This window comes from Acomys minous (genome assembly GCF_964271855.1).
Source record: "Acomys minous genome assembly, chromosome: 15".
NCBI lineage: Eukaryota > Metazoa > Chordata > Mammalia > Rodentia > Muridae > Acomys > Acomys minous.
This window is the reverse complement of record NC_140497.1, coordinates 96,618,418-96,644,206: the sequence shown is the minus strand read 5'-3', so window position 1 is coordinate 96,644,206 and position 25,789 is coordinate 96,618,418. Positions and strand designations below refer to the sequence as shown.

The 25,789-nt window shown below is 45.1% G+C and overlaps 1 protein-coding gene across 12 annotated transcripts in view; it reads left to right on the top strand.

Annotated features, from left to right (window-relative positions):
- Nucleotides 1-25,262, top strand: part of EVI5 (ecotropic viral integration site 5) — a 151,531-nt gene extending 126,269 nt beyond the window's left edge. For 7 of the 12 annotated variants that reach the window (XM_084758770.1, XM_084758761.1, XM_084758771.1 and 4 more), the window contains 2 exons: nucleotides 2,220-2,315; nucleotides 21,651-25,262. In XM_084758770.1, coding sequence (XP_084614896.1) covers nucleotides 2,220-2,315; nucleotides 21,651-21,962 — 408 coding nt within the window. In that variant the 3' untranslated portion in view covers nucleotides 21,963-25,262. Of the gene's footprint in view, nucleotides 1-2,219; nucleotides 2,329-4,248; nucleotides 4,329-9,666; nucleotides 9,767-13,369; nucleotides 14,100-21,650 lie in introns of those variants that run through there. The other 5 variants (XM_084758774.1, XM_084758763.1, XM_084758762.1 and 2 more) reach the window with 5 other exon arrangements.
- Nucleotides 25,263-25,789: the final 527 nt, after the last annotated feature.

Here is a 25,789-nt window from a genome sequence, read left to right as displayed (position 1 = left end):
TAAGAGAAGTTGTCAAAAGAAAATAGAACACAGAGGCGGTGTGTAGGAATAATTTGATGAAAGGGTTTGAAGAAAAGAGCGAGTGCAGCTAAGTGCGTGACAGTGGCAGCAAAGGTAGCAAAGGTAGGTGTGCTGAGGCAGCAGGATGGAGAACTGGGCGCCCGGCTGCAGGAGCTGCCCGTCTTGTTGTTGGAGCGATTGTAGTTATTTCTGCTTCCTACCAGGGCTGTTTGGGGGAAAGTACATAGGCACAAAGTGGAAGGCGGCCTCGTGACTTTGAGAGAGAGCAGAAGGGATGTGTGGACAAAGTCCTGCCGTGCAACCCTTTATGCTGAAGGTACAATAACTAAGAGAATTTTTTGTTTGTTTATTTGTTTGGGTTTTTCGAGACAGCGTTTCTCTGTGTAGCCCTGGCTGTCCTGGACTCGCTTTGTAGACCAGGCTGGCCTCGAACTCACACTCTGGCCTTGAACTCGAACTCTGCTTCCCGAGTGCTGGGATTAAAGGCGTGCGCCACCACCGCCTGCCTAAGAGAAATTTTAAACTGACTTTAAAAGCCTATAAACACCCAGAGGAGCTTACAGGGTCATGTAGAGTTCTCTGAAATCACGGGACATGCTTGCTGCTTGTATGTCATTCAGCTTGTGTCATTACTATCAGTAGTGTGGTAAAATGCTCGTGTATTCACACTTGTTACGTATGCACACACACACACACACACACACACGATCGTGGGAAGATTACACTGCAAACTGTTAACAGTGGCTGTCTCCATGGCAGGAAACAATCACTGGCCGCTGTTGATGTGTGCCTGTGTCCCTTTTGGTCTCAGGAGTGACTTAGTAGTTAGAACAGTCACCTCTAAACATTTAACGCACCAGCACATGGTTTCCTAAGTTCAGACATGTAGGATGTTTTAAACACTGTTTTTACCTTTTCAGGGGCCTATTATCTAGAAAGTGCAATTTTGTTTTCCTTGGTGTAAGGAAACTGGCCAGGCCTGGTGGCACACACCTTTCATCTCAGCCCTAGGGACACAGAAACTGGCAGATCTCAAGTTTGAGGCCAGCCTAGTCTGCATAGTAAACTCCGGGTCGGCTGGGAGAGCTGTAGTGAGAAAGGAAAAGGCAGCTCTTCCGCCAGGGGAATGGCCCCGTCCAGTGTGACCGTCAGGAGCATCTTTTAAAGACTTGTTTTACTTGTTTGTTTTTAGTTGTGTGTGGGGTGTGCGTGTGTGAGTGCTGTCACCTGAAGAGGCCAGAGGACAGTGTCTGGTGTGTCCGAGCCTCCGAGGCTTGAGTTGCAGACTATTGTAAACCACCTGACACGAGTGCTGGGAAGTGAGCTCGGTCCTCCTCAAGCTGCGCATGCTCTTCAGTCCTGGCGGCATTTTACAATCACCTGTACTTTTGGCCATGTCCCCTTGATGGGGAGGCCTGATGGCACTCAGAGGAAGGATAGCACACTACCAAGAAGAGACTTGATACCCTAGCATCATATTCAGGGAGAGGAGGTCCCCCTCAGTCACAGTCATAGGGAAGGGGAATGGGGTGAAAGCGGGAGGGAGGGAGGGAGGAATGGGAGGATGCATGGGATGGGATAGCAAATGAGATGTAATATGAATTATTTTATTTTTCAATAAAAATGTGTAAAAAAAAAACAAAGACAAGAAAGCAAACAAAAAACTTTTAAAAAATAAAAAATAAAAAAATAAAATAAAATCAGCTGTACCTAGGATTCCCAGTATACGTTCTGAGCAGCCTTACCAGGAGAGTCACAGTTAATTATCCTTCCTAAAGTTGGAGAACTTTTTCAGTTTCTGCAGAAGATTTCAGCTGCAACTTGAACTCCAGTTGAGAGTCTCATGGCTTTTGACTAGGCACTGGCTTTTATGGTTTGGGTAGAAAAACAGCTGCCTGAGAAAATAATTACATAAATGGCCTTGAAATTGGAGGGTAATTTTGTCATCAGGGGACCTGTTGGATAGTTAATTTCTAAGACTTTCTCAAGGCTATATTTTATAAAGTGTATGGTTTGTCAGCATCCACTAGGCATTTAGAAAAACACTTAAGTTTAATTCATTGTGAAATTTTAGAGATAGAATGGGTTTGATCAGAATTTAGATAACTAAACTGCTGCCCTACTACGTCTTAAAATAATTTAGTTCATGACATAAGAATTGTCTGCTGATGTTGCTTTGTGGTCTCGTCCCAAAACAGAAAGAAGAGGGCAGGCTCCAGGGACAGCTTAACAGGTCGGACTCCAACCAGTACATCAGGGAGCTGAAGGATCAGATAGCCGAGCTGACTCATGAGGTGAGCGATAAGTGTTGGTCCTCACGTATGCCTTCCTGCCTTCCTGTCTGGATGTAACGCTTCACTACTGACCTTTTGGTGCTAAATGTTCTGTGAGTTCATGGTTTTAGAAGGTCGCCTTTTTAAGCAAAGATTTTTCTGTTCAAATAGGATTTGCCTTCCCTAACCCTTTAACAAGAACTTAAAATGGTCAGTCCGTGACACATATCTTTTTTTTTTTTTTATTGTGAGCTGAAAACACTTGGTGGTTGCCCATGCCTTAAATACACTTGTTATATTAAACTTTTTCTTACACCTAACTGACTAGATGTGTGCTGCTTGCCGTTGAGTGGAGGGGAAGTCTTTTCACTTCGGCCTTGTCTTCCCCTTCACGGTGCTCTTACTGAGATTGCAAAAAAGGATACTTGCCTAATATCAGTTAAACAGATTTCTTAGTATTTGAGTGCTTTTTAAACTGGCATCTAGGATCTCTGACAGCCAATGAAATTTCTCAGAATTTGACTAGCTCTTAGGCTAATTTAAATTACTTAACCAAGTCTATTGTGACTGGAGAGACTCTTTCTGTTAGTGCAGCTTAGGTCAGTTTTCTGTTCTTTACTATTTTTTTTCATGCTACAAATTCAGCAATACATATAAAACTTCTTTCTTATTTTGAATCTTAGTAAAATAATGTTTATTCACAATAATGACATTTGAAAGGAAAGCATAAACTTGATTTGCCTTAAGAAATGAAGAGGAAAGGAAACGCCTTGGCCGCTAGATGAATCTAACCCTCAAAGGAGCAAGTGTTGGCACTGCCCTTCCCTGGCCTTGCGTCCTTCGGTTGAAGGCTGAGTGCTGGGTGAAGCAACCCTGCAGGTGGTTAGTGGAAGAGTGAGCGCCTAGTGAAGAGGAAACAGAACCTAAAGCAAATGTGATAGGTTGACATGTGGCCGGCTCAGTTTCCCACGGCCTCTCACGGACGCTCCTGTCGCATCACGGCTATTACTCATGGCAACGCTGGAGGGTTAGGATCTCTTTATAATCTTTATCTGTTAGTATATTTTTAACAGATGACTTGTGTTTTATCTCTGCCCATGTGGGCACTCTGTAAGTCCTCCCTCTGCAAGTTTTTCCTTGTGCCTACAGCGTGTTCTTAAGAAATACTGATTGAAATAAAGCAAAAAATGTAAGAAAGCTAATATTGTTAGATTAAAAGTTATATATAAGTTGATTGTATTTCTAATACTAGCCTAAAAATCAATCAACAGGCATGAATTTTGCTTGTCACATCCTGTGACTGAAAAAACAAAGTTTTTCTCATTAAGACAGACAGAAAATTATTCACATGAGATTTAGCTTTAATGCTTTGATTGATTGATCGATCAATTTATGGATCTGTTTTTGGAGACAGGATCTTGCTTTGTCACCTAGATTGATTTAAAGCTTTGAATTTTTTTGCCTCAGCCGTTGGTGCACTGTGATTATAGGTGCACACCACTGACTGTGTATGTGGTTGGGCTTTGTGTGTCTATATATTAATGACTTTGAAAGAAGTTTCTTGTATAAACTTGAAGAGAAAATTAATCTTCTGAGTAAAACTTTCTGTTAAAGAGCTAGATCCAAATGAAAGATTCTAAGCTTGTGATGAGATACAGCTCAAAGTAGCCAAAATCCTGGGCTTAAGAAGCCCTTGATGGAAGCCAAGGCCTTGGAGCGTGCACAGCACACCTGGGGACCACACACAGGGTCAGCCGTGAACCTGAGGACGTGGTCGGAGCTCGGTGGAAGTGAATGTGACTCAAGGATTGTGTGAGGAAGTCATCAGGAGTCAGCGGAAACTGAGAGAAGGATTCTGTATGAAGGGTCAATACGAGGTCATTTCAGCTGATCAGTTGCAGATGCATCTCCGTTGTCTTTCCCAAGTAGGTTTTCATTCATTTGCCTGTTTTAGTTTATCGCAAAAGAAGCTAAACAAGTGAAATTTTACACCAATACCGGTTGAAACAGACGCCTGCCTGACCGACTGAAAAGGTGGGTCAGCGATCAGAGCATATCCTGCACTTTGCAGAGAGCCTGAATTTCAGAGGCTCGCAACCTCTGGTCTGTCACTCTGGCTCCAGGGTCCAAGTCTCCTCCTGGCTTCTGAGCACCTGCACAGGTGTGCACATCCTACACAGACAGATGCACGTGCTGTCTTACTGGCCTCCACCTGCCATTCCTTTAGCTGCTTGGTTCTCTAAGTCTTCATTTTCTTCTAGAATGTTCCTTTGTTTATAAAGGAGTAGCCAAGACTAGAATCAATGTCCTTACCCACAGATGGCATGCTGACAACAGTACAGTTCTAGAAACAGAAAGAAGGACTTTTTAATAAAAAGTTACTGTTTGTATTAATGGCAGCTGATGATCAAATTTTGATTTCTAAGAAAATTTTAATGTAAGAGCTAGGTGTGGTAGTACACGCCTGTAATCCCAGCACTTGGGAGACAGGCAGGCGGATCACTGTGAGTTCGAGGCCAGCCTGGTCTACAAAGTAAGTCCACGACAGCCAAGGCTACACAGAGCAACCTTGTCTCGAAAAAACAAAAAACAAAACAAAACAAAAAGTTGTCATATGTTTTTACAGTAGAAAAAGGTTAGTTTCCTCAGTGTAACAGCTTCTAATTACAAGGAGGTATATCCTTAAAATTAGGATATTTTTTCCCTTTGAGTCAGTGTACCAAATAGGAGCTCACACCAACCTCAGAACAAGTAAGATTTTCTTTGCTGACAGTCCCATGAATAGAGTGAACAGTCATATTTGTACACTTATGAAAACTACCCTTAAGATCCTTAAATGTTTACTGTGCCCTATAAATAATGTATGTATGTATGTATATAAACTAAGTTTAGTTGTACCATGTATAATTTTTTATTTAGAATAACTTCAATACATGAGATGCTTGTTTTTACATTCTTACTTGTTTGGACCTGGGCGTCAAACCCAGGCCCTGTGTACAGTAGTGAGCATTCCACCTACATCCCTAAATAAAACACTTAGGCTACTCGGTGCTCCATCATCTCGAGATGCCTGACGATAATGATCTTGTAAAGAGAGAACATTCACTTTAGCTCAACAGATCTGTAGGTTCCAGTCAGTGACTGGTTAGTGGGCCTGATTTTTTTTGGAGGAGAGGGGGGCTTGCTGAGTCAGCAGTACATGGTGGAATAAAATCCCGCATCTCATGCCAGGAATGCCAGGGCACCACATTTAGGGCACCTTTGGGGACACTCTCACAATGGTCTTCTTAGGCTCTTGCTGCCTCTTCTTGGATGTGCGCTATTACCCGTTCTTCTCAGACTCTTTGCGAGTGCGTGCGTGCATGCGTGGTGCATTGTGGGCACTAAGCAAGCACTGTATCACTGCTACATCCTCTGTCTAGCGCCATTTCATGAAAGTTGTAAAGCCTCCTGCTAGTGTCACCCTGGAGACCAAGCCTTTAGCACATGGGCCTCCAGGGAAGACAAATGACCCAGACTACAACAGCACTTAAAGCCAAGACTTAAGACTCATGTATTGTTAGGCCCGAGGTGTTTTTAAAATTTACGTAGCATTTCATTAGATAATGCGACAACGATAAGGCCCAAGAGTTAAGGGACTTATTCATAATTGCACACCTGTGAGCATATGAGATCCAATTAATGTCCCCACAGAAGGCTTGATTACAGCATCCCTTCCCTTCTATAGCCCTGAGGACTTGTGTGACTGTACCCGCCGTTCACGTATAAAAGTTCCCCGTTTAAATGAAAATTAATCACTTCTCTCAGAAAGGTGAATAGAAATCTAGGTTCACTTCATATTCTTTCTCTCTTTTCTATAGATTTTGGATTTTCATTTCATTCAAAACAAGGAAAATTATTTAACTTGACCTTGCAGATTTCTCAGTTTCTAGTGGGGGTATCCTAAAAATCCTAGAGATAAGGTGAGTCTCTAGACAAATCTGGTATTATATATACGCCCCCTTAGGAATAAAAGCATAACTGTAGATGAGTTAAATGAAGTAATTTAGCTGTTTGATATATTCTGTATGAAGAATTCATAACTGGTGGCCAGATTTCCTATAGATAGTTCTTCCCCTTCTTTCCTTCTCTCCTGTACACAGGGCTGCGTGTCTTTCTGCTCACTCTCTGCCTCATTAAATAGTATTATTTACCACATTCAGGGAAGAACTATAATTATACAGGCTGTCTTGCCCTAACCACTTTTCAGGCTTATGTTCTGCTGTATAAAGAGGCTCCGTCCAGTTATGTGCTTGTGACCTGCTCACACGTGCTTTTAACTTGTTAATGAAGCGTGTGTATTTGTGGTACTGATCTAATAAGAAACGAGCCAATTTATAAGAATAAAATACACACACACACACACACACACACACACACACACACACACACACACCAGATGGTCTAAAAACCACTTAAAGAAGAAAAATTCACAATTAGAAAACAAGAGGAAAGGTGCCAGAGAGGACAGGGAGATCGCTTGGGAATATGCAGATTTACGTAGGAGTTCTAGCACGAGGCTGGGGGGTAGTCTAGAGATTAAGAACACTGACTGCGCTTTTAGGGGACCCAGCCAGGTCCAATCCCCAAAACGCACATGGCGGCTCACAACCGTATCTGTGACCTCAGCCTCGGGATCTGACCTTTGAGGGCATCACATATATGCACATGGTGCAAAACTCCCACACATATAAAATAATAAGATAAATCAGAACATATTTAAAGAAATCTCTAGGGTAACGTCTGAGCAGGTAGCCAGCCAGTTTTGAGAGTACAGGGTTTGTGTCTGATATTTAGACTTAAAGGCTCAAATGTCTTCAAAAGATGATGCAGCGCCCTGGTCCCAGAGCAGGGCGAGTGAAGTTGTGCAGTTGACTACAGTGTGGAGCTGCCCTGGAGGCCTGGAGGGGAGGCCACAGCGCTTCCTACACTGCTCTGCTTGTGCGCGTGCTCCCTGAGGCTCAGAGGCGACCTGAGGTGGAAGTCAGCAGTGAGACGGGGTCTTGACCCTGTTTGTAAGTCGGCTTGCTTTTCAGAGTCCTGCCACTTTTTTGGAGTTCATGTTATTTCAGATATGGCCAATGGGAATTCTCTCAAGATGGTTGCAGTGTTGGGGCTCCCCCTACCCCTGCACCCACCTTCTCCCCCACCCCCATGGCCCATTAGTCTATCACTTCTGAGTTTGCTAGCATTTAAATAGTAAATTACGTGAGAATATTTATACTACGGTGTATAGTACCAAAGCAGTGCTTACTGGGGCTGATCAGTAAATGTCTTAAGATGTGGTCCTAAAACTCATCTGTGACAGTCAGAACAGCAGTGCAAGGCTTAAGAGACTAGGGCAGGGGAAGAAGAGTAACTCTACTACTCAGGAGGCTGAGGCAGCTGGCATCACTGGGAGTCTGAAGCCAGCCTGGGCTAGAGTAAGATCCTATCTCCAAAAAAGAGAGAGAAGGAAGGAAGGGAGGGAGGGAGGGAGGGAGGGAGGGAGGGAGGGAGGGAGGAGCTGGGGTGAAGGCCGGGGAAGCGCTAAGGCATATCACTTTGAAGGTGGGTGTAGCGCCTACATCTGTAATCCTAACACTTGAGGCTAAGGAAGAGGTCTGGAGCGATGGCTCAGCCATTAAAGGATGGGCTCACAACCAAAGATACAGGAGACGAGGAGGAAGGGCAAAAGTGCCAAGCCGGCATGGGCTCCAGGGTGAAGCCTGTCTCAAAGGAAGAAAAGAAAAAGAAAGAAAGGAAAAAAAAAAAAGAGCGCATGAGATATGAAAATTAAGAACAGGTGGTCGTCAGCAGTTTGTAAGACAACGAAGCGTGCTGCGAGCTCTGCTGCGCTAGACTCTTACAGTTCTCAGGAATGGGATTTAGCGGATGGAGTGAGGTAGGCTGTGCTTAAGGCTTTTTCCAGGACGGTAAGGACTAGTGAAAAATAACCCACAGCGTCAGCGTCCCGTGTCCTCTGTCAGGCGCTGCAGCTCTGCACACAACGCTTGTATTTAATAATGTCTTACATTTAAAAGCTTATGTTATTCCTACCCTTTGTCCAACAGCTGACTTCTCCTCTCACTGTTATGCCACACTTCCGGACATGTCCCTGAAACAGAGAGAAGGTGCTTGGTCTCCATGCAGTGTGTCTGGTTAACAGTAGTTCTGGACTTGTGCCTCACTCACTCAGTCACTCAGTCACTCACTCAGTCACTCTCTCACTCTCTCACTCATCCATCCATTCATTGATTCATGTGCATGTGGAGGGGTTGTTTTACTTTAGTTTTGGTTCCAGATTTTTGCATGCCTTTGTTCTCCATAGTGCTAGAGATGATTAGAAAACTCATCTTTACAACTGTGGACCTAGAGTAAGGAGACGCGGGCCTACGGCTTTGACACTGATCCTGTAACCTTAAAGTGCCAGTTCATCCAGCTAGTGAGCATTTGAACATCTTTTAGTTCCCAAGCATGCCTTAGGTATCGCCTCAGTTTATGATCCCAGAGCAGTCACACTGCCTGGTTCTTAAAGTTCCTTCTGTCCCGAGGCTCGGCCATGGGACAGGAAGTTGGAGCTGTCAGGGAAGGAAGGCGGTATGGCAGTGCTGTGGTTCAACCACATGGAAGCGTGGCCTGAGCACGCGGGACAGTCCCCAGCGTGGGCTGGAGAGGCGACTTTATGTAGAAGCACTTGCTTCAAAGGCTGGAGAACCAGAGTTCGGACCCCAACACCCATGTAAAGGACAAAACAAAAGCAACAAAAAAACCCAGGTGTGGTTGTGTGTCTTGAGGAATGGAGGTTGTGTTTTTATGCCGCTTGTTGCCAACCTGTAGGTTCAGTAAGATCCTCTCTAAGGAGCGAGGTAGAGGATGATAAGGCAAGACAGCTGATGTCCTCCTCTGGCCTCTTTGCACACATCACACACACATACACACACTCACACACACACACACACTCTCTCTCTCTCTCTTGCTCACACACACACACTCACACACATACACACCACTCGGGAGGCAGAGGCAGGCTGTGAGTTCGAGGCCAGCCTGGCCTACAAAGTGAGCCAAGGCTACACAGAGAAACCGTGTCTTTAAAAGCAAAAACAAACAAACAAACAAACAAATAAAATACCACAGTGCTTGCTTCCTCCTTCCCCCAAATTAAGGGCATTTATTAAGTGTCAGTAAAAAAGCTTTGCTTAAAGATGAACTGCTCTCAGATTTACTAAAGCACAAAGTTTTCAGCTGTGGCTGGAGGTTTTTACAGCAGTAAATCATGTGCTTTTCATGAACAGTATCTCACAGATGCAGTTGGACGTGAGATAATCAGATTTTCTCTCCCCACAAACAGAACAGCTGGAAATGTCTGCCCATATTTGTGTCACAGACTTGGTGCTGCTCTGTTGCCTGTCTGATTTAAGTTGTGGTCAGTGTGAGGAACCTGTGATGTGGTAAGATAGCATTCATGAGGTCATGTGGTTTGCAAGTGCCCAATCTCCACCGAGCAGCCTGCAAGCCTCAGGATGGAGGGGAGGATGCTAACCGAGCTGAAGGAGTGGGGGGGAGGGGGGTGGCAGGGGGGAGGGGGGAGGGTGGCGGCAGGGGGGAGGGGGGAGGGTGGCGGCAGGGGGGAGGGGGGAAGGGCGGTGGCAGGGGGAGGGGGGAGGGTGGCGGCAGGGGGGAGGGGGGAGGGGGGAGGGTGGCGGGGGTGGGGGGGAGGGCAGCGTGCGTGCGTCTTACATGTGCAGGGCTACAGCTCTGGAGAAACAGCACAACAAGTCACTCGTGGGCTCCTTTGTACTTAATGCCTCAGCCTAAAACATTCAGCATCTTCTTCCTATTAAGATGCAGCTGACAGAGGAAGCCTCCTTTGTTTTTTTATTGAGGGAAGAACTGCATGTAGAAGCTTTACATTGTTGGTGATTTTTATTTTTATCAGTTAGAAATTACTCTCCAAGTAGACAACTACTTATTTTCAGCCTGTCTGTATCTCTATTTGAATCATACACACAAAATTACTGCCTAGTTTTATAAAAGTAAACAATCATTTTATCAAGATAGCCATATGCGAGCAAGTTCACACACACACGAAGTTTATAGTTCTGTGGGCTTTTGGTGTGTTCACAGAGCGGTGCAGCCGTCATCCCAGTCAGTTCTAGAACTCTCTGTTGGTGCTGTAGAAGAAAAGCCCTGGAACCGTTAGCAGTCACTCCTCCCTCACCTTTAGGCAACCACTGGTTCCCTTTCTGTCTCTGGGGAGGTTCCTTGATACTGTGTGTCCACACTTCATTCTTTTGTATTGCCTAATAATGTTAAAAATATGAATATACCACATTCTATCTCTTGACTAGTTGATGGACATTGGCTTCCTCTCCTTTTGCTGTTCGTGACTAATGGTACTGTGAACATCACAGACAAACTTCTGTATGAGCCTTTGTTTACATTTGCTGACATGTGTTGGACCATAAGCCAACTCCAGGTTCACCAGTTGAAGGAATACCTTACTGTTTTCCAAAGCTGTTGTAACAGTTTTTGTCCCACCGTGTGTGTGAGGCTCCTGGTCTCTGGCTAGCTCTTGATCTGCCTGTGTGGTGATGGCCATCCTAGTGCGGTTGAAGGCTTCAGTCTCCTGTGTAGCCCGGACCGGTGGCTTCTAACTCACACTTCTCCCTTGGCCTCTCAGGTATTTGGGGGTCACGGTGGTTCTTAAAGCCTCCCTTGCATGGCGTAAAGAGTAGAACACCTTTGAATAGCCCAGTTGGATATTTATATCTTTAGGAAAATGTCTGTTTGAGTCCTTTTCTGATTTTGAAACCTATCTGTGTTTTTTGTTTGTTTGTTTGTTTTTTTCAAAATTGAGTTTTCAGAGACTTTTATACTTTCAAGTATACAACTATTATCAGATATATGATTTCTGGTTTCTAAACATATTTTTCAGCATATTTGCTAAAGCAGAGCAGTTTACTCTCTCACTAGAATAGCTTTCAGGCTGTCTTTTGTGGAGTATGTCTAGTATCTGAGTTTCTAGATTGAACCATGATTTTGGCAGGAAAAGAAAATGTAGCTTATTTAAAGTCTCAGTCCAAGCTATGACAACAGAAGCAAGGTGATAAAGAACAGGTCAACTGTTAACGGTTATGCTTCAGGAAACACCATCAAGAAAGCCGCAAGACAACCTTGGGAATGGGACGTCAAAACTGAAATGTCTGGGGATAGGGGGAGGGGGTCTGGGTGGATCCTGCTGAACTAGCACCAGGGTCTGGGTTCAGATCCTTAGTACTCATGGAAAAAACCAGGCGTGGTGATGTGATCCCAGCTCAAGGGCATGGGGGCAGGAGCATCCTAGGGCTCCCTGGGCAGCCCGACTGGCCAGTTGGTGAGCTGCAGGCTGGTAAAAGACCTCTCAAAAAGGAGATGGAGAACAATAAAGGAAGACACTGAGGTGTGACCTCTGCCGTCCATATGCACATGCCTGTGTGTACCTGTGTACAGCCCCAGGGAGGGAGGGAGGCGGATAGATACAGGGGGATGGATAGATAGATAGACAGATAGATATAGATCTCCTAGGTAGACAGACAGACAGACAGACAGAGATATGTAAGCATTAGGTAGATAGACAGACAGACAGACAGATATAGATACATAAACATTGTCTAATAAAATATGCAAAAAGCTTCTGGTTTCAGTATCAAAAGATTAACACCTCATTTATCAATCAAGTAAAGAATCTCAGCTGGGCAATGGTGGCGCAGGCCTTTAATCCCAGCACTGAGGAGGCAGAGGCAGGCTATCTCTGTGAGTTCAAGGCTAGCCTGATCTATAAAGGGAGTTCTAGGTCAGCCAGGGCTACACAGAGAGACCCTGTCTTGACTATTCAACCTAAAGCCTCGCCAGACTGTTTTCTAAAATATATCTACAAATGGCCAGTAACCACAAGAAAAATATGTTCAGCATCATTAGCCATTAAAGAAATGCAAATAAAACCACAGTAAATAACCAGGGACATATAAGCAGATAATAAACATTGACAAAGATGAGGAGAAATCTGAGCTCCTGTACACAGCAAGTAGGAAGAGAAAATGGTGCTGACTCCTTGAAAGATAATGTCTCATTTTCTCAAGTGGCTAAACATGCGTACCATCTGCCTACCAGTTCCACTTCTGCCTTTATACCCAAGAAAAATGAAATGTCCACGCTGAAACGGGTGCATGGATATTCCTAACATTGTTTATAGTAGCAGAAAATGAAACCCGTCCAGACTTCTGTCAGCAAGAGGGTAGGTGTAGGGCATCCATGCAATGGAAGGGAGCAAAAGAGTATAGTGCTGATGTGTGCTGTAAAACAGACAAAGGGTGAACAAGATCAGTCTCGGAAGGCCACAAACACAACAGCACCACTTTTATGAGAGGCACAGAATAGGAAAACCTGTAGAGACAGCCATAGACAGACAGCTCGCCGGGGTTGAGGAGAAGGTGGAAGGCAGACAGGGCATGACAGCTGATGGTGTGTGGTGGTTTTTTTGTTTGTTTGTTTGTTTGTTTGGGTGTTGAAAATATCTTCAGGTTGGTTGTGGCGATGGTTGCCCAGCTCTGTGGATATAGTCAGCCCTACTGCTGTACCTCAGTAGCCCTGCCCACTTTCCCCCCTTCATTTTAAACAAAGTCTCATTATGTAGCCAGTGCTGCCCTTAACTCACAATTCTCCATCCCAGATCCATGCATTGCTGTGTGGGGGCACCGTACCTTACCCGCTCAGTAGTCATATTTGAAAATTGATGCTCTTTGTCTTTTGAACATTCCCTGAGGTCTATGAATGATGCTTACTGCAGTGTTTAAAGACACTTTGTGCATATATGATGATGATGATGATGATGATGATGATGATGATGATGATGATGGATTCATAACTATAACACGTGTCTTGAGTGTTCTGGTACCTTGAAAACTTCAATACGAGTATCATGACCCACTAAAAAGGACCATGGCACTTGGCTCTTGCTTGTCTGTTAACTTGTTTTTACCACCCTACATTTCACTTTATTTGTATCTATTTAGGTTGTTGACGTCTGCCTAACTGGACAGGATGGGGCTTTCAGCAGTGCCGGGTGTGTGGTTGACTCCCCAGCTGTGTTCCTACGGGCACATACTTTTGTCCCTCAGTTACCTTGCAGAAATGAATGGTGGAATTAAAGTTGCTCCACAAAGGTACTTCAAACAATGCCAGAGACACTGCAAAGGCCACAAAAGAAGTACCCAGCATGTTGTCACAAGCAGTGTCCGTATGATAATATAGTTCTAATGACTTCCTGCCCCATGGGTCCCCACAGCCTTCAGCGTAAACCGAGATTCCTCCTGTTTGATCTGTCAAGACTTCGGCCCAGTCCCATCAGACTACCTGTTTCTCAGCACACGGTACCTTCTCAGCTTCTGCCTCTCTCGCAGGCACCCACACCTGGGTCTCCCCCTTAGCACCTGCTTGTCCCTAAAGACCCAGCTGAGGCATCGCCTTCCCGCCCTCCCCTTCAGCAGTCTCACCTCTGGCCCAGTGCCTGGCTTCGCCTGTGGATTTCTTGTTGACGCCCTGACATCAGCTATGCAGTCTCTTCCCTAGAGGAGGCTTGCTTGCTCTTTTCTTCCTCAGCTCGTCAGCATCTAGTGCTGTATTTGTGTTTGTCAGTGCACATTGGCTTTGCTTGATGTAAGGATAAAAACGGGCCATACAGCTTCAGCAATTCCTGTTGACATAATTCAGTCCAGAGAAAAAAGTAAAATTTGATGAGGGCAACTTGTTGGCAGTCTGAGTGTTTTTTAATACTTCAGCTAAAGGTTAAATCAAATGAAATTTTTGTGGTACTTTGATCTAGCCTTAAAAGTTCAGAGTGAAACAAGTGTGAAGTGATTTATTTCCTGTCACTGGTCATAATTTACATAGAACTTCATACATTCCTAGCCTCATCACCACGGCATTAGGCCGCTGTCTAAATATTGCTAATGGTTTCAATTCTGTCAAGATCCGTCAGCTCCAGGAAGAGACGTAGCCGCAGTCTTGCTCTACTTCCCACAGGACCTCGTGGAACAGGGTCTCTGTCTGTGGTGGCCCTCCCTCCTGCTCTGGAAACAGATGGGCAGGGTCAGTCTCTCCGGTTCCAGACTTTCCACCCTGTTCACATGTTGCTGTAGAGGTCTTTGCTGATTCAGAACGTGAATTAACCATTACATTTCATACATTTTTAAATAGATTCTTCAATTTCCTACATTTTGAGTGTTTTTAATGATTTACTTAATGTCTTTTTTTTAAGTTTTTTTTTTTGAGACAGGGTTTCTCTGTGTAGCCTTGGCTGTCCTAGAATCACTCTGTAGACGAGGCTGGCCTCAAATGCACGAAGATCAGCCTGCCTCTGTCTCCCAAGTGCTGGGATTAAAGGTGTGCGCCATCACCACCTGGCTTAGTGCCTTCCTTTTCTTTCTTTCTTTCTTTTTTCTTTTTTTAAGCTTTAAGTTGCTCAGTGTTTCAGGGAAATGTCTCAGCATTTCAGATTAGAGGACTTCTTAAGTACTGCATGTTGGAAAAAGGAAAAAGAAAGAAAAAAATAGCATGTCATTCCTCATTTGAATTTATTTTTTTCGAAGCCTAACTGTGCCCAGCTTTATTAAAGATACTTTTCATAAACAATCATGGTATTTCAGGCAAGACATGGGCAGACAATCATTTACAGTATACAGAAACTTCCAGACTTCCGTCTTGTATGGACTACCAAGATCAGAAAGACACGGTGAAACCCAAGGAAATCTCCAGTCAATGCTTTAAAAAGGGGAAGTAGCTTAGCCTGAGGGTTGACATTTCACGTTAAGGATGTTGTTTAAAAACTAAATCTGGAAAAACTACTGAACGTATTCTAGAAAGAATCCAACAAAATTATTGACCAAGTGTGTGGGGGGGGGGAATAAAATGTGTGTAATTTAGCATCCCATATGACTGTCAGACTTTAGCCCTACTCTCCTGTGTGAAGCACAGTGGATAGCCAGTTCTCTGTATCGTGTGTCACCTGCAGAAGTGTGATTCATCTGAAAAAGATCTGTGCTGTTCAGACCGTGACATACAAACACCAGTGTACGGAGGGGGCTTTGCGATCTGATATGACTCAATCTTGGAAATTTACTGCAACTGTTTTGCAGTTCACTCATTATCACATGACTCACTTCACTAGTTCAGACCTTGTCTAGTGCTGATCAAAGTTCATTTGGTTTAGGGGTTTTTTTTGGTGTGCGGATCGCTTTTTCCACTTTGTTGTGGATTGATCGTCTTTCAAAATACCCAGGGCTCTTTCCTTTTTTTTTTTTTTTTTGTTTGCACCGTGCAATCTCTGCTCACACACGGGAGAAAGGGTTCTTTAACTTGGAGTAATAAGCATCGTATCTGTACAGTGCCATGTAAATATATTCTATTAGTATCTCACTAATTATATAAATTCCTTTGTTCAGATGTTGGAAAATACCACTCGTGTCTCTTTAAAATCAAGTGTAGGAATGAACTCTTAACCCTTGACAAGCTAATCATGTGGCTACAAGAGAGCAAACAGGAAGAGAGCATTGTCACCTCATCTGACCCGTGGGCACTTGCCCAGGCGATCAGATCTCCCTGGTCTATACAGAGGCACCGCGACTCTGAAGTCAGTACACTTACTTGTTTATCTTAACATATAGCGGCTTAGTTCCTAGAGTAAACAGATGACAGCGTTAACACGCTTAAGACCCTTAGCTGCCATAGAGCCACGTGCAGCTTCATAAGGACCCCTGCAGCGTCTTCCCACTCTAAGATTTTAGTGGTGATTTTGATGTAAGGTAGGTGTAGTGGTTGCTAATAGCTTTTGTGTTTGAAGTTTCACATCACGCACTTAGAAATTCCGCTGTTTCCTGTCAGAGCCAGCACTCAAAGGACTACGGACAGAACAGCTTCCTGTTTCCTTATTAACTGCACAGCATTTTGTGCCCTGTTCCTCACTGGTTATGTATCTTACCCCCTTTGCCAGTCGCCAAAGGGTTGGTGGCTTCATGCTTGCAGAGAAGCCCTGAGCTCTGCCTCCATGACAGAGTGCAAGGCTAAGGTCCTGCCAGTTTTTAAAGTTGTGGTAAGCGTGTTCAGTGTCATACATGTTACATTCTTCATGTTCTTTTTCTTTGTTTCTTAATGCGTGCCATGATGAAGTGCTCCACATCAGGTAAGGACCGGTGCCCTGGGGACACCATGTTGCGTGTCCACCTCATGCCAGCCTCATGCCAGCCTCATGCCAGCGTGTCCCCTCATGCCGGCGTGTCCCTCTGTCTCATGCCGGCGTGTCCCTCTGTCTCATGCCGGCATGTCCATCTGTTTCATTGCCGACACTTGTACCTCACATGAGGCATGAATGTGCTCAGGGCCTTTGCAGAATTCTAGCAGCTTCCCCCCCCCCCCCCCCCCGAAACAGGGTTTCTCTGTGTAGCCTTGGCTGTCCTGGACTCACTTTGTAGAACAGGCTGGCCTCGAACTCACAGTGATCCGCCTGCCTCTGCCTCCCAAGTGCTGGGGTTAAAGGCGTGTGCCACCATGTCTTACTGAATTGGATTGTTATTTTGTTAGTTGGGTTAGGATCAAGTTGCAAGTCAGTTTTGAAGCATATTTGAGTATATGGGTTTTTTAAAGATTTTTATTTTGTGTGTATGAGTGTTTTGCCTGCATATATGTATGTATATTAGGTGCATGGCTTATGCCCATGGAGGTCAAAAGCGGTTGTTGGGTCCTCTGAAACTGAAATCACAAATAGTTGGAGTCACCATGTGGGTGCTGGGAGCCAAACCCAGGTCCTCTACAAAAACAGCAGGTGTTCTCGGGCCTCTGACGGACAGCCCAGGAGCTCAGTGACTCTACTAACTGCAGTAACCCTTCTGTCTTCACCCTCCCCTCGTGCTGGGTTGGAAGGGCACTCCTCCACGTCCAGCCTTTAGTGGAAGCTAGTGATGGAAACCCAGAGGCCCACACCTGGGCAGCAGCAAGAGCTGCACCTGCTGACCCCTCTGCTTAGGCCTTCAGTGCTGTCTTTGCCTGGTGTTGTGGCGCATGCCTGAGTCTCAGCAGCTGAGGAGGAGGGAGGGAAGAGGTTAGGATCATCTTTGGCTGCAGTCACGGTCAGATGAAGGACTGTGATTCCACTTGGGCCACCAGCCTGACCAACATGAAGGCAAAGTTCTCCAGAGCCGTGTGACCCTCTTGCTGGGCTTTATGCTTCTCCATGTCCATCTGCCTTAAAGAGCTAACCAGGAAGCTCCCAGAGCTTGTGGTTCCTTGGAAGGGTGTGTATTGGGAGAGGGGGTCAGAAATTCCTCCAAAGAAGGATTGGTTAAGCAGATCATGGTGTGTTCCTAAGTGAGGAGCCACTCAACCATCAGAAGATGCTCAGGCTAAGAAATGTGGAGCTGTCCCAGCAGTGGGGGACACGGGCTATAAGGGGGTGCATGCGGAAGTGAGGCTAGGCTTATCTCAGAGGGTATGACAAATGTTAACATTTGCCTCAGGATTATGGACCGTGGAGTTGCATTGTTTTCTAACTTCTCTTTACTTGATATGTTACTTATATAGTAAATTTATAACAACTAAAGGTATAATGCAGACAATTTTGGCAGTTACGTGGCAGCTTCTTTTTATAGAGATCATGTCCTCACAGGAATGACATGACTGTAAGTGTGTATGTTGTAGGTGCGCGGTTCTCTTTTCCCCCCTGCCCATCCTCTGCGTTGCTTGTCTCAGGTGTTGGCTTGACATCCCTGGTAATATCCACGTGAGGAATAAGCACAGGTTCAAGCCAGACAAGGTCTCGGCAACGAGGAAGTAAACATGGGCTCCCACTCAACCAAGAAGCAACCTGCAATTGACGCCCACTTGCCAAGGAAAAATAGTTTTCTCCAGTGGATTCTCGCTGGGTGTATTAACCACATTGAAAAGTAGGCTGCGTGCCCAGCAGTAGAGGCTGACACAGAATGATCTCAGTTGTATTTTTGTAGACATTTTGTCTCAATTGTGTTGTTCAGGCTTTTTTTTTTTGTCTTATTAGTCTTTTGCTTATTTATTGTAGTTTCTGATTTTGTATTTTTGTGTTTTTGTTTGTGTTTCTTGTGCCTCTCTCTCTCTCTCTCTCTCTCTCTCTCTCTCTCTCTCTCTCTCTCTCTCCCTCCCTCCCTCCCTCCCTCCCTCTCTCTTTCTTAAATTCTGGTTTATTTGCCTGTTTGTTTTCTAGACAAAGAAGAAATGGAGCAGGTGGGCAGGAAGGATCTAGGAGAAGATGGGGGAGAGGAAACCATGATTTTACTTTCTTTTATAAAAATATTATTTTCAAAAAAAGAGAGAGACTACTGAGATTGAAAAAAAAAGGGGGGAGCTGAGCTGGACCTGTTGACCTCGGTCTTCTTTGTAGGATGGTCTACCTCAGGCTCTTCTCTGGGGGTGTCTCAAGACTATAAAAAGGGGTCCTTTGCTTATAATTTGAGTCACGGGTCCTCTATTTCCATAGCAGATCTCCCTCTCTCGCCCTCCCCTTTTTCTCTCTCCTCCTTCCCTCTCTCTCCCCTAGCTCCTAGGTGGACCTCAGAGGTACTTTAAAAGCACTTCAGGAACTTAAAACCTATGTCTGATTTTACCTAGGAGTTTCACAGTTAAGGAATTCTTGTTGCTTGGTATTATAAGGATATTTGTGTTATATTTATCCAAGAATTAAAAAGGCAGTGAGCCTCTGGATAGTTTGCTTAAACTATGTCTGCTTTCCAGGACATACAGATGTCCTGATTCTGCCTCTGAATCTTAGCACTTGAGTGTCTAAGACACTCAGGTCACAAGTTCAAGACCACCTGAGCAACATAGTCCATAGTTTTCATCAATTGTTTTTCATCCCTGATTGGCCAAAAGACCGTCTGGTAAGACCAGAAGCACAGAGGGAACGCACTGCCTGGAGCAGTGTTTGGTTTAAGAGGGTCCTCAAGGGTGACTCACTTTCCCCCAAGCCCTCCCTGTGTCCCCAAAGGAGACAACTGTAGGAAACAGCCAGTTTAAACAGAGTGCTCCTGGGGCTGCCTCCAGGGCACGATTTGCCTCACAACAACCTTCTGTGCACTGAGAGATGGTGTCCCCTGGGCCTCTGCCAAGACTGAGCAGGCACTCACTGTCTGGAGGCTGAGAGTCCTGCTGTTTGAGTTTCTTCTCCTCATTGGCTCAGCCCCACTTGGTTTTAGCAGAGGGTCGGCCACAGTGATATCATTTTCATTCATTCTCCGTCGCTCAGGATCAAACCCAAGGCTTCTTACACAGCAGACGCACACGCATTCTGCCGTACCTCATCCCACATCTCTACAGCCTTCTCACGCTCACTGTCAGCCTCTCCTCTTAGAGAGAACAAAGACTCGATAGGGTTGGCGGCCATTCCACGGAGGGCTTCTATCCCAACAAACGCTGAAGGTCGTCTTTCCAAATATAACTAACTCCTGGAAGTCTGGTGGAGAGTTACAAATTCTGTAAACTGGAAAGCCAGGTCCTCTGTGCTGCGGAAGGCCCAGCGCTGGCCTTCTGCCCGTGCCCCGGACATGATGAACACTTCAGGGCATTTGCCCACATGCAGCTCTTTTGAAACCACACTCAGGACCTGAAATTCCCTGCCCAGGTGCCCACTGAACGCCCCCATCGTAGCCCAGCGTGCCCGTTCCTTAGTCCCATCAACACTTCTCAGAGAGGTGGTAGGCGTCACCCTCCATGTTGAGAACCTGAGCCTCATCTGATGAAGGCTGCAGTGTGTTCATTGTAACACATTTTGTTAAAGCAAAGGAAAACCACAGCTTTCCCAACAATTGACAAGCTGTGGTGGTTCTGCCATGCTACCACCTCTGTAACAGCCAGGAAGAAGGAAGGCATGTGTTCCTTAGTGTTTCCTCAGAAGGCTCCGGGGAAGAAAGAGAAAGGAAGAGATTAACTGACTGAGCCCAACACTCAGAGCTATAAATCATGTGTTGCAATGCGGCAGTGGGGCGTTGCATCAGAGCACAGCAGTTGTGATGAAGCTGAGCGGTACTCTGGCGTTCTGTGCCTTTTTGGTGGCTACTCGGAGCCGGGCTTAGGCTCCCTGAGCTGTGCCAAGAGGCCATATGCTACTTTAGTTTCACTGTCCCTCAGTATAATTTTCTCCTCTTGCTGTAGGGCAGGGGCGTTTCCTTCCTAGCCAGAAGTTGCTGCGCTCCAGCGTCCTTCGTTCCTCTTGCCACAGCAAGCAGGGAATCGCTGAGATGTCTCCACTTCTTCCTGGAGGTCCTGTCAGGAAGCCGGGAGGCAGCGCGGCAAGGCTCTAATGGCTTTTCTCTGCGAACCGTTAGTTTTGAAAGTGTTTGTAACGTTTCCTGCCTGTTGCACGTCGCCTTTATCTCAAGATTTGAAAGATAGTGACTGGGAGGCTGTCAGCGAGAGCAGGCATGCAGGTTGATAGGAATGACGGGGCGACAGGGGTGCACCTCACCACGGCCGCGTGGTCCGCACGGTAGTTGGTGGTCAGTTAATCGTTACTTGCTGGCTTTAATTCTGTACTTTCCGGTAGAGGAAATAGACACAGTGAACAGGACAAATGAAAGTCAAAGTTAACTTTATATTTGCAGCATAAGTTCCCGAGGGCAGGGTTGGGTGGTATCTGATGGTGACGCTAAGTAGGGGGCTTCGATGGAATTTAAGGAAAGCTGAAGCAGTGACCCCTGGGAAAGGGGCTTTTGGAAGATCTGGGCCACCAACTACGGAGAACTAATGGTTTCTCAGTCATTTGTATCACTTACAGGATTATGGTGGCGTGCTTTCAGGATGAACGTGTGTAGTAATGAAATGTAGCCTTTAAGCCCGTAATACCCACAGGTGAACCGATAGCCTGGCTGTGACTTACCTCAGAGTAATCCAGGGACAAAGATGGTGTGATTTATAATGTAGCCAGACTGACGTGTGTGAAAATGAGGTGATGCAGACATGGAGTTCATATTATCTTCAGCACAGTAAGGTTTTAGTTGAAATTGAAACTCTATTAACTGTGAAATCTCAGCAGGTTCCTCTCACGTTTCCATTTCCTGATCTGTAGAATCAGAACAATAAATTCCACAGCATAAGCCTGTTAAAATCAGTTAGAACGACTGCCCATTGCACAACACAGAAAACATTAAAAAAAAATATCTGTACGTAAAGAGATGAAGGCATTGTCTTCCACGAATATGAATTATCAGCTTCATCGTGAGGCCATTGCATGGGCTTCAGTTTGAGTGTATCCAATAACCTCGATTTTGTTTTCAACAGCTCAGGTGCCTCAAAGGCCAGCGGGACTTCTCCAGCCAACCGCCTTTTGACGGAATCCACATCGTCAGCCACTTAATAGGAGATGATGATTCTTTCCACTCATCGGACGAGGATTTCATAGATAGTTCCTTACAGGAAAGCGGCATTGCTTTTCCTTCGCACAGAAAGTCTGGCCCTGCGTCTCTGAATCCCGCTTTGGCAGACGGCAGCGAGAGCGAGGTGGAAGATGGTGCGCCAGGGACTCAGGGGAGCGACGGTGACGGCCCAGAGGGGCAGCCCCCACAGAGAGAGTCCTACTCAACCACAGTCTGACCGTCGCTGGGACAGTCTGAGGGCCTGAGCAGAGTTGGGACCATCGCTTTGTCCCGTGCGTTCACATGTGTGTTTCACAGTCTGCTCTGACTGTCTTTGCCAAATGTTCTCTGAAGTTTCCATTGCTACAGTAGACGGAAGCGTGCTAACTGGCAAATGGAGTTCTAACAGTATTACAGAATATTAATATTTCCTGTCTAGAAAATACTGCTATGTCTAAATGTGAGGACCATTTAAAAATTCAGGACTGTGGGAAGTTGGATTTTCTTTAAACAAAACCGTCTTGTGCAATATTTTATGCTCATTGAACAAATTGTACATTGGTGTTTGTCAATTTGTTTCCAAGGTAGCTGTCTCTGGACGTCTGACGAAAGCATAGCTGTGAGTTAACCTGTGTTCGGAGGATAGTGTGTCTCCACTGGAGTCGCAGCTTTGTTGGTGGGCCGTCAGAGACTGTCAGACAAAAACGCTCTGCTTCTCTGTATAATTTCTAAGCACAGAGTAACTGTTCTGAACATTTTTATTTTGTTTTTACTTTCTAAGTTTTGTACGTGTCATACTTACGTGTCAGTCGGAATAGCAGCAGTTCAGCTCCAGGTACACTGCATAGGCATCGACCTGAATCGCCCAGCGTTGCACATCCTCTTACGTGAATAGCAGACGTGGACGGTGACTGCTTTCAGCGTTCTAACAGGACTTCTGTAAATATCAAGTTAAAGGAAACTAAGTACAGACCACGCACTACTGTGTTAGCAGCAGCTGCACTCACTCAGCATTACACACTAGCAGATGCCCAGCGGATAGCTGTTCAAACACTACTGGCGAAGTCCTTTACTCTATCTTTAATAAACTTTTCATGATCAAAGAGGTTAAAGTTCATGCTAGTTCATGCTACTCTATTTAATATAATTTAGCACTAGGATAAGGTCCAAGATACATAGCAAATAATATCTGAAAAATAAATGTGAGGATAGTATTTAAGCTCTCTAGTTTCTAATCGAGAGGCAAAGCCATAAGAAACCTTTATTCCTAATCATTCCCTTGTATTCAGACTTTTTCTCTAGAAAACCGAATGCCTGATATTTGTAAGCTGAGAAACGGCACTCACCGTGGAACGGCTCCAGGCCTGTGCTGACCGGATGCTTCCCGCCCTCATTTTTGTTAGCAGCTTATGAAAAGAAAGCCATCGTGGAAAATAGAACTTAGTGTGTATGAACATACGTTTTTTGCACAAAATGTTGCATACATAAATATTTTATGAAATGGAACAGAGGAAACAAAAGTAGTTTTCTGTCTAAAACTCTGTAATGCCTTATGCTGCACTGTGGGCTGGGCTTTCCCAGCAAGACTGTCCTAACTGTTCTCTTGCCTGAAAGACAGGACCGGAAATACATATATGCCTCCTGTGTCCAGAGCACCCACTAAATTGTATTTAATTTACCTGCGTTAGATCACAAGCTAGTTACTTAAGGTATTAACTCAAATCTCTTAAAAGGTCTAGCTAATGAGTTTGCCAGTCCCCTGCTGTCTGCAGCGTTACTTGGGAAATCTGTTTAGCGAGTGTCTCCTGTAGATGCGGGCACAGTGAGCTCAGCCGTCAAGTCTCTCAGAGGGCGGAGACGGGCCCTGCTCCTGGAGTTGACAGCACTGCCACGGCCCAGTGCCTTAGAGAATCTCCTTTATGGCTCTGTTCAGTGAGTCCAGGAGGCTGTAACAGCCCAGTGAGGCAAGGTGGCTGTAGCCATGTTGTTTATCTAACCCCCTCGTCAGGAAACATGGATGGGGCTAGCAGTGTTGCCCAGAAGTTAGAATTGCTACCTAAGTGCCCAAGGCCCTGTGTTCAGTCCCAGTGCCAAGAAAAGACAGACAAGTGCAGAGAACTCCCTAACTCCTGCTAGTTTGAATTAGGTGTAAACAACCCTCCTGATTAAACCCTAATGCATTAACGCTCTTGTGATTTGTGCAGCGGAAAGCTAGAAGCAACGTCTCTTCAAGGTCTTTGCGTCAAGCCAGGTGCAGTGGTGCAAACCACATTCTCTGATACAAGGCAAGCAGAGGCAGGAAGATTGCCTGAGTGCAGGACCAGCCTGGATAACATAGTAAGATTTTGTCTCAAAAAAAAAATTTTTTTTTAAAATTTACTTACATCTGAGAAAGATGTAAAGTCTTTCTTCCCATTAGGGTCCAATAGGATACCGTGTCCTGATTACTGCATTTCATTGAAATTAATGTTAGCAGTCGTTCAAGACTCTGGAGACGAGACTGTGTTCTCCTGAGGGCTTTCATTCCATCTGACTGTTTGTGTCTCTCGAATGGAGTGCGCTCACACCCTTGGGCATGAAGGATGGCCTGTGGATGCAGGTGATAGGAAACCTTGCTCTCCTGGGTGACACACTAAAGGTGAGGCTGCAAGGCCAGGCATTAAGATCCGGAAAGCGCCTGCACACGGTGGGCAAGCTCTCTGCTGCTGAGCCGCACCCAGGCTCTGATTTCTGCAAAATCAATGCATACGTTTTCTTTATGGAAGACGAGGCCAAAGAGATTGTTTTATACCACTTCTACTCTGATTTTTGTTGTTTTGATTTTTTCTTTGTTTGTTTGGGCTTGTTTTTATTTTGCTTGGCTGGTTGTCAGCCACTCAGCATTTGCTGACTGATTGAAACATCATACTCCAGCTAACTGGCCGTTTATGTTGGGGAGGGGGGATCCTTTTCTAGCCCTGAACACAGTGCAGCTTGTTAATCTCCAGGCAGTGCCTTTGATTGAAAGTAATGTCTACTTCTTCTGAAGTATATTGCTCCTGGCATCATAAGAAGTCATTTGGGTCTTCACCCACCATTTGCATAATGCACTGTAATATTCAAATTTTTAAAAATTAAGGACATCAGTCATGTTTTGGTAAGCTTCTCATGCCAGCGTGGTTATCGCACAATACCAAGGCGTCGGTGGCCAACATGTGTAGAACCAGTAACTTACGAAAGCAGTGAGGTTTAACTTGAACCATTTTGCTGCTCTAGATTAGCAAGCAATTTTTAATTAATTTCTTTTTAATTCTGAAATTAATTAAAATTTCTTGTTGAAAGTAAGGTAGATGCTACTTAAAATCCAACTTTTTACATAACATCTGTGGCTCTACACACCCCTTCAGTCTAGAGAAGAATTGATACAGTAACACGTTAGACATGCAAAGTTACAAATGTATTTTGTTGTACTGTTGGGATTTTATTGTAACACTGTATGATAACCTAAAATGTTTACTTGTGCCTTTGCTTTAAATAATTAAAGTTTCTCGTTTTACAAGACTTTATTTCCTTAATTATTAAGAGGGAAGAGACAGCCAGGCGGTGGTGGCACACACCTCTAATCCTAGCACTCAGGGAGGCAGAGCAGGTGGATCTCTGTGAGTTCGAGGCCAGCCTGGTTTACAAAGCAAGTCCAGGACAGCCAGGGCTGCTACACAAAGAAACCCTGTCTCAAAAAATAAAAAAACAACAACAAAAGGGAGAGGGATCAGAGTCCTATTAATAAGTGTTTGGCCACAGAGGAGATTGGCACTGCTGAGGTGTGTGCGTCCTCTGGGGTTGTCACATCCACCCTGCTCCCCACACAGAGTGCCAAGCAGTCTGGATGGGACGGGCTTCTGGGAGACATTCTCAGTTTCATAGGCGTCCAGATGTATAGACTTGTTTCCTTAAGTATGAGTGGCAGTGGTTTGTTTTTTTTTTTTTTTTTAATCACAGATTCAGTTTGGGTTGTTGAGGGCATCATTAACGAATGCATCAGTACAATCAGACATGTGATTTAGACTTCATTATGGAGGCCACACA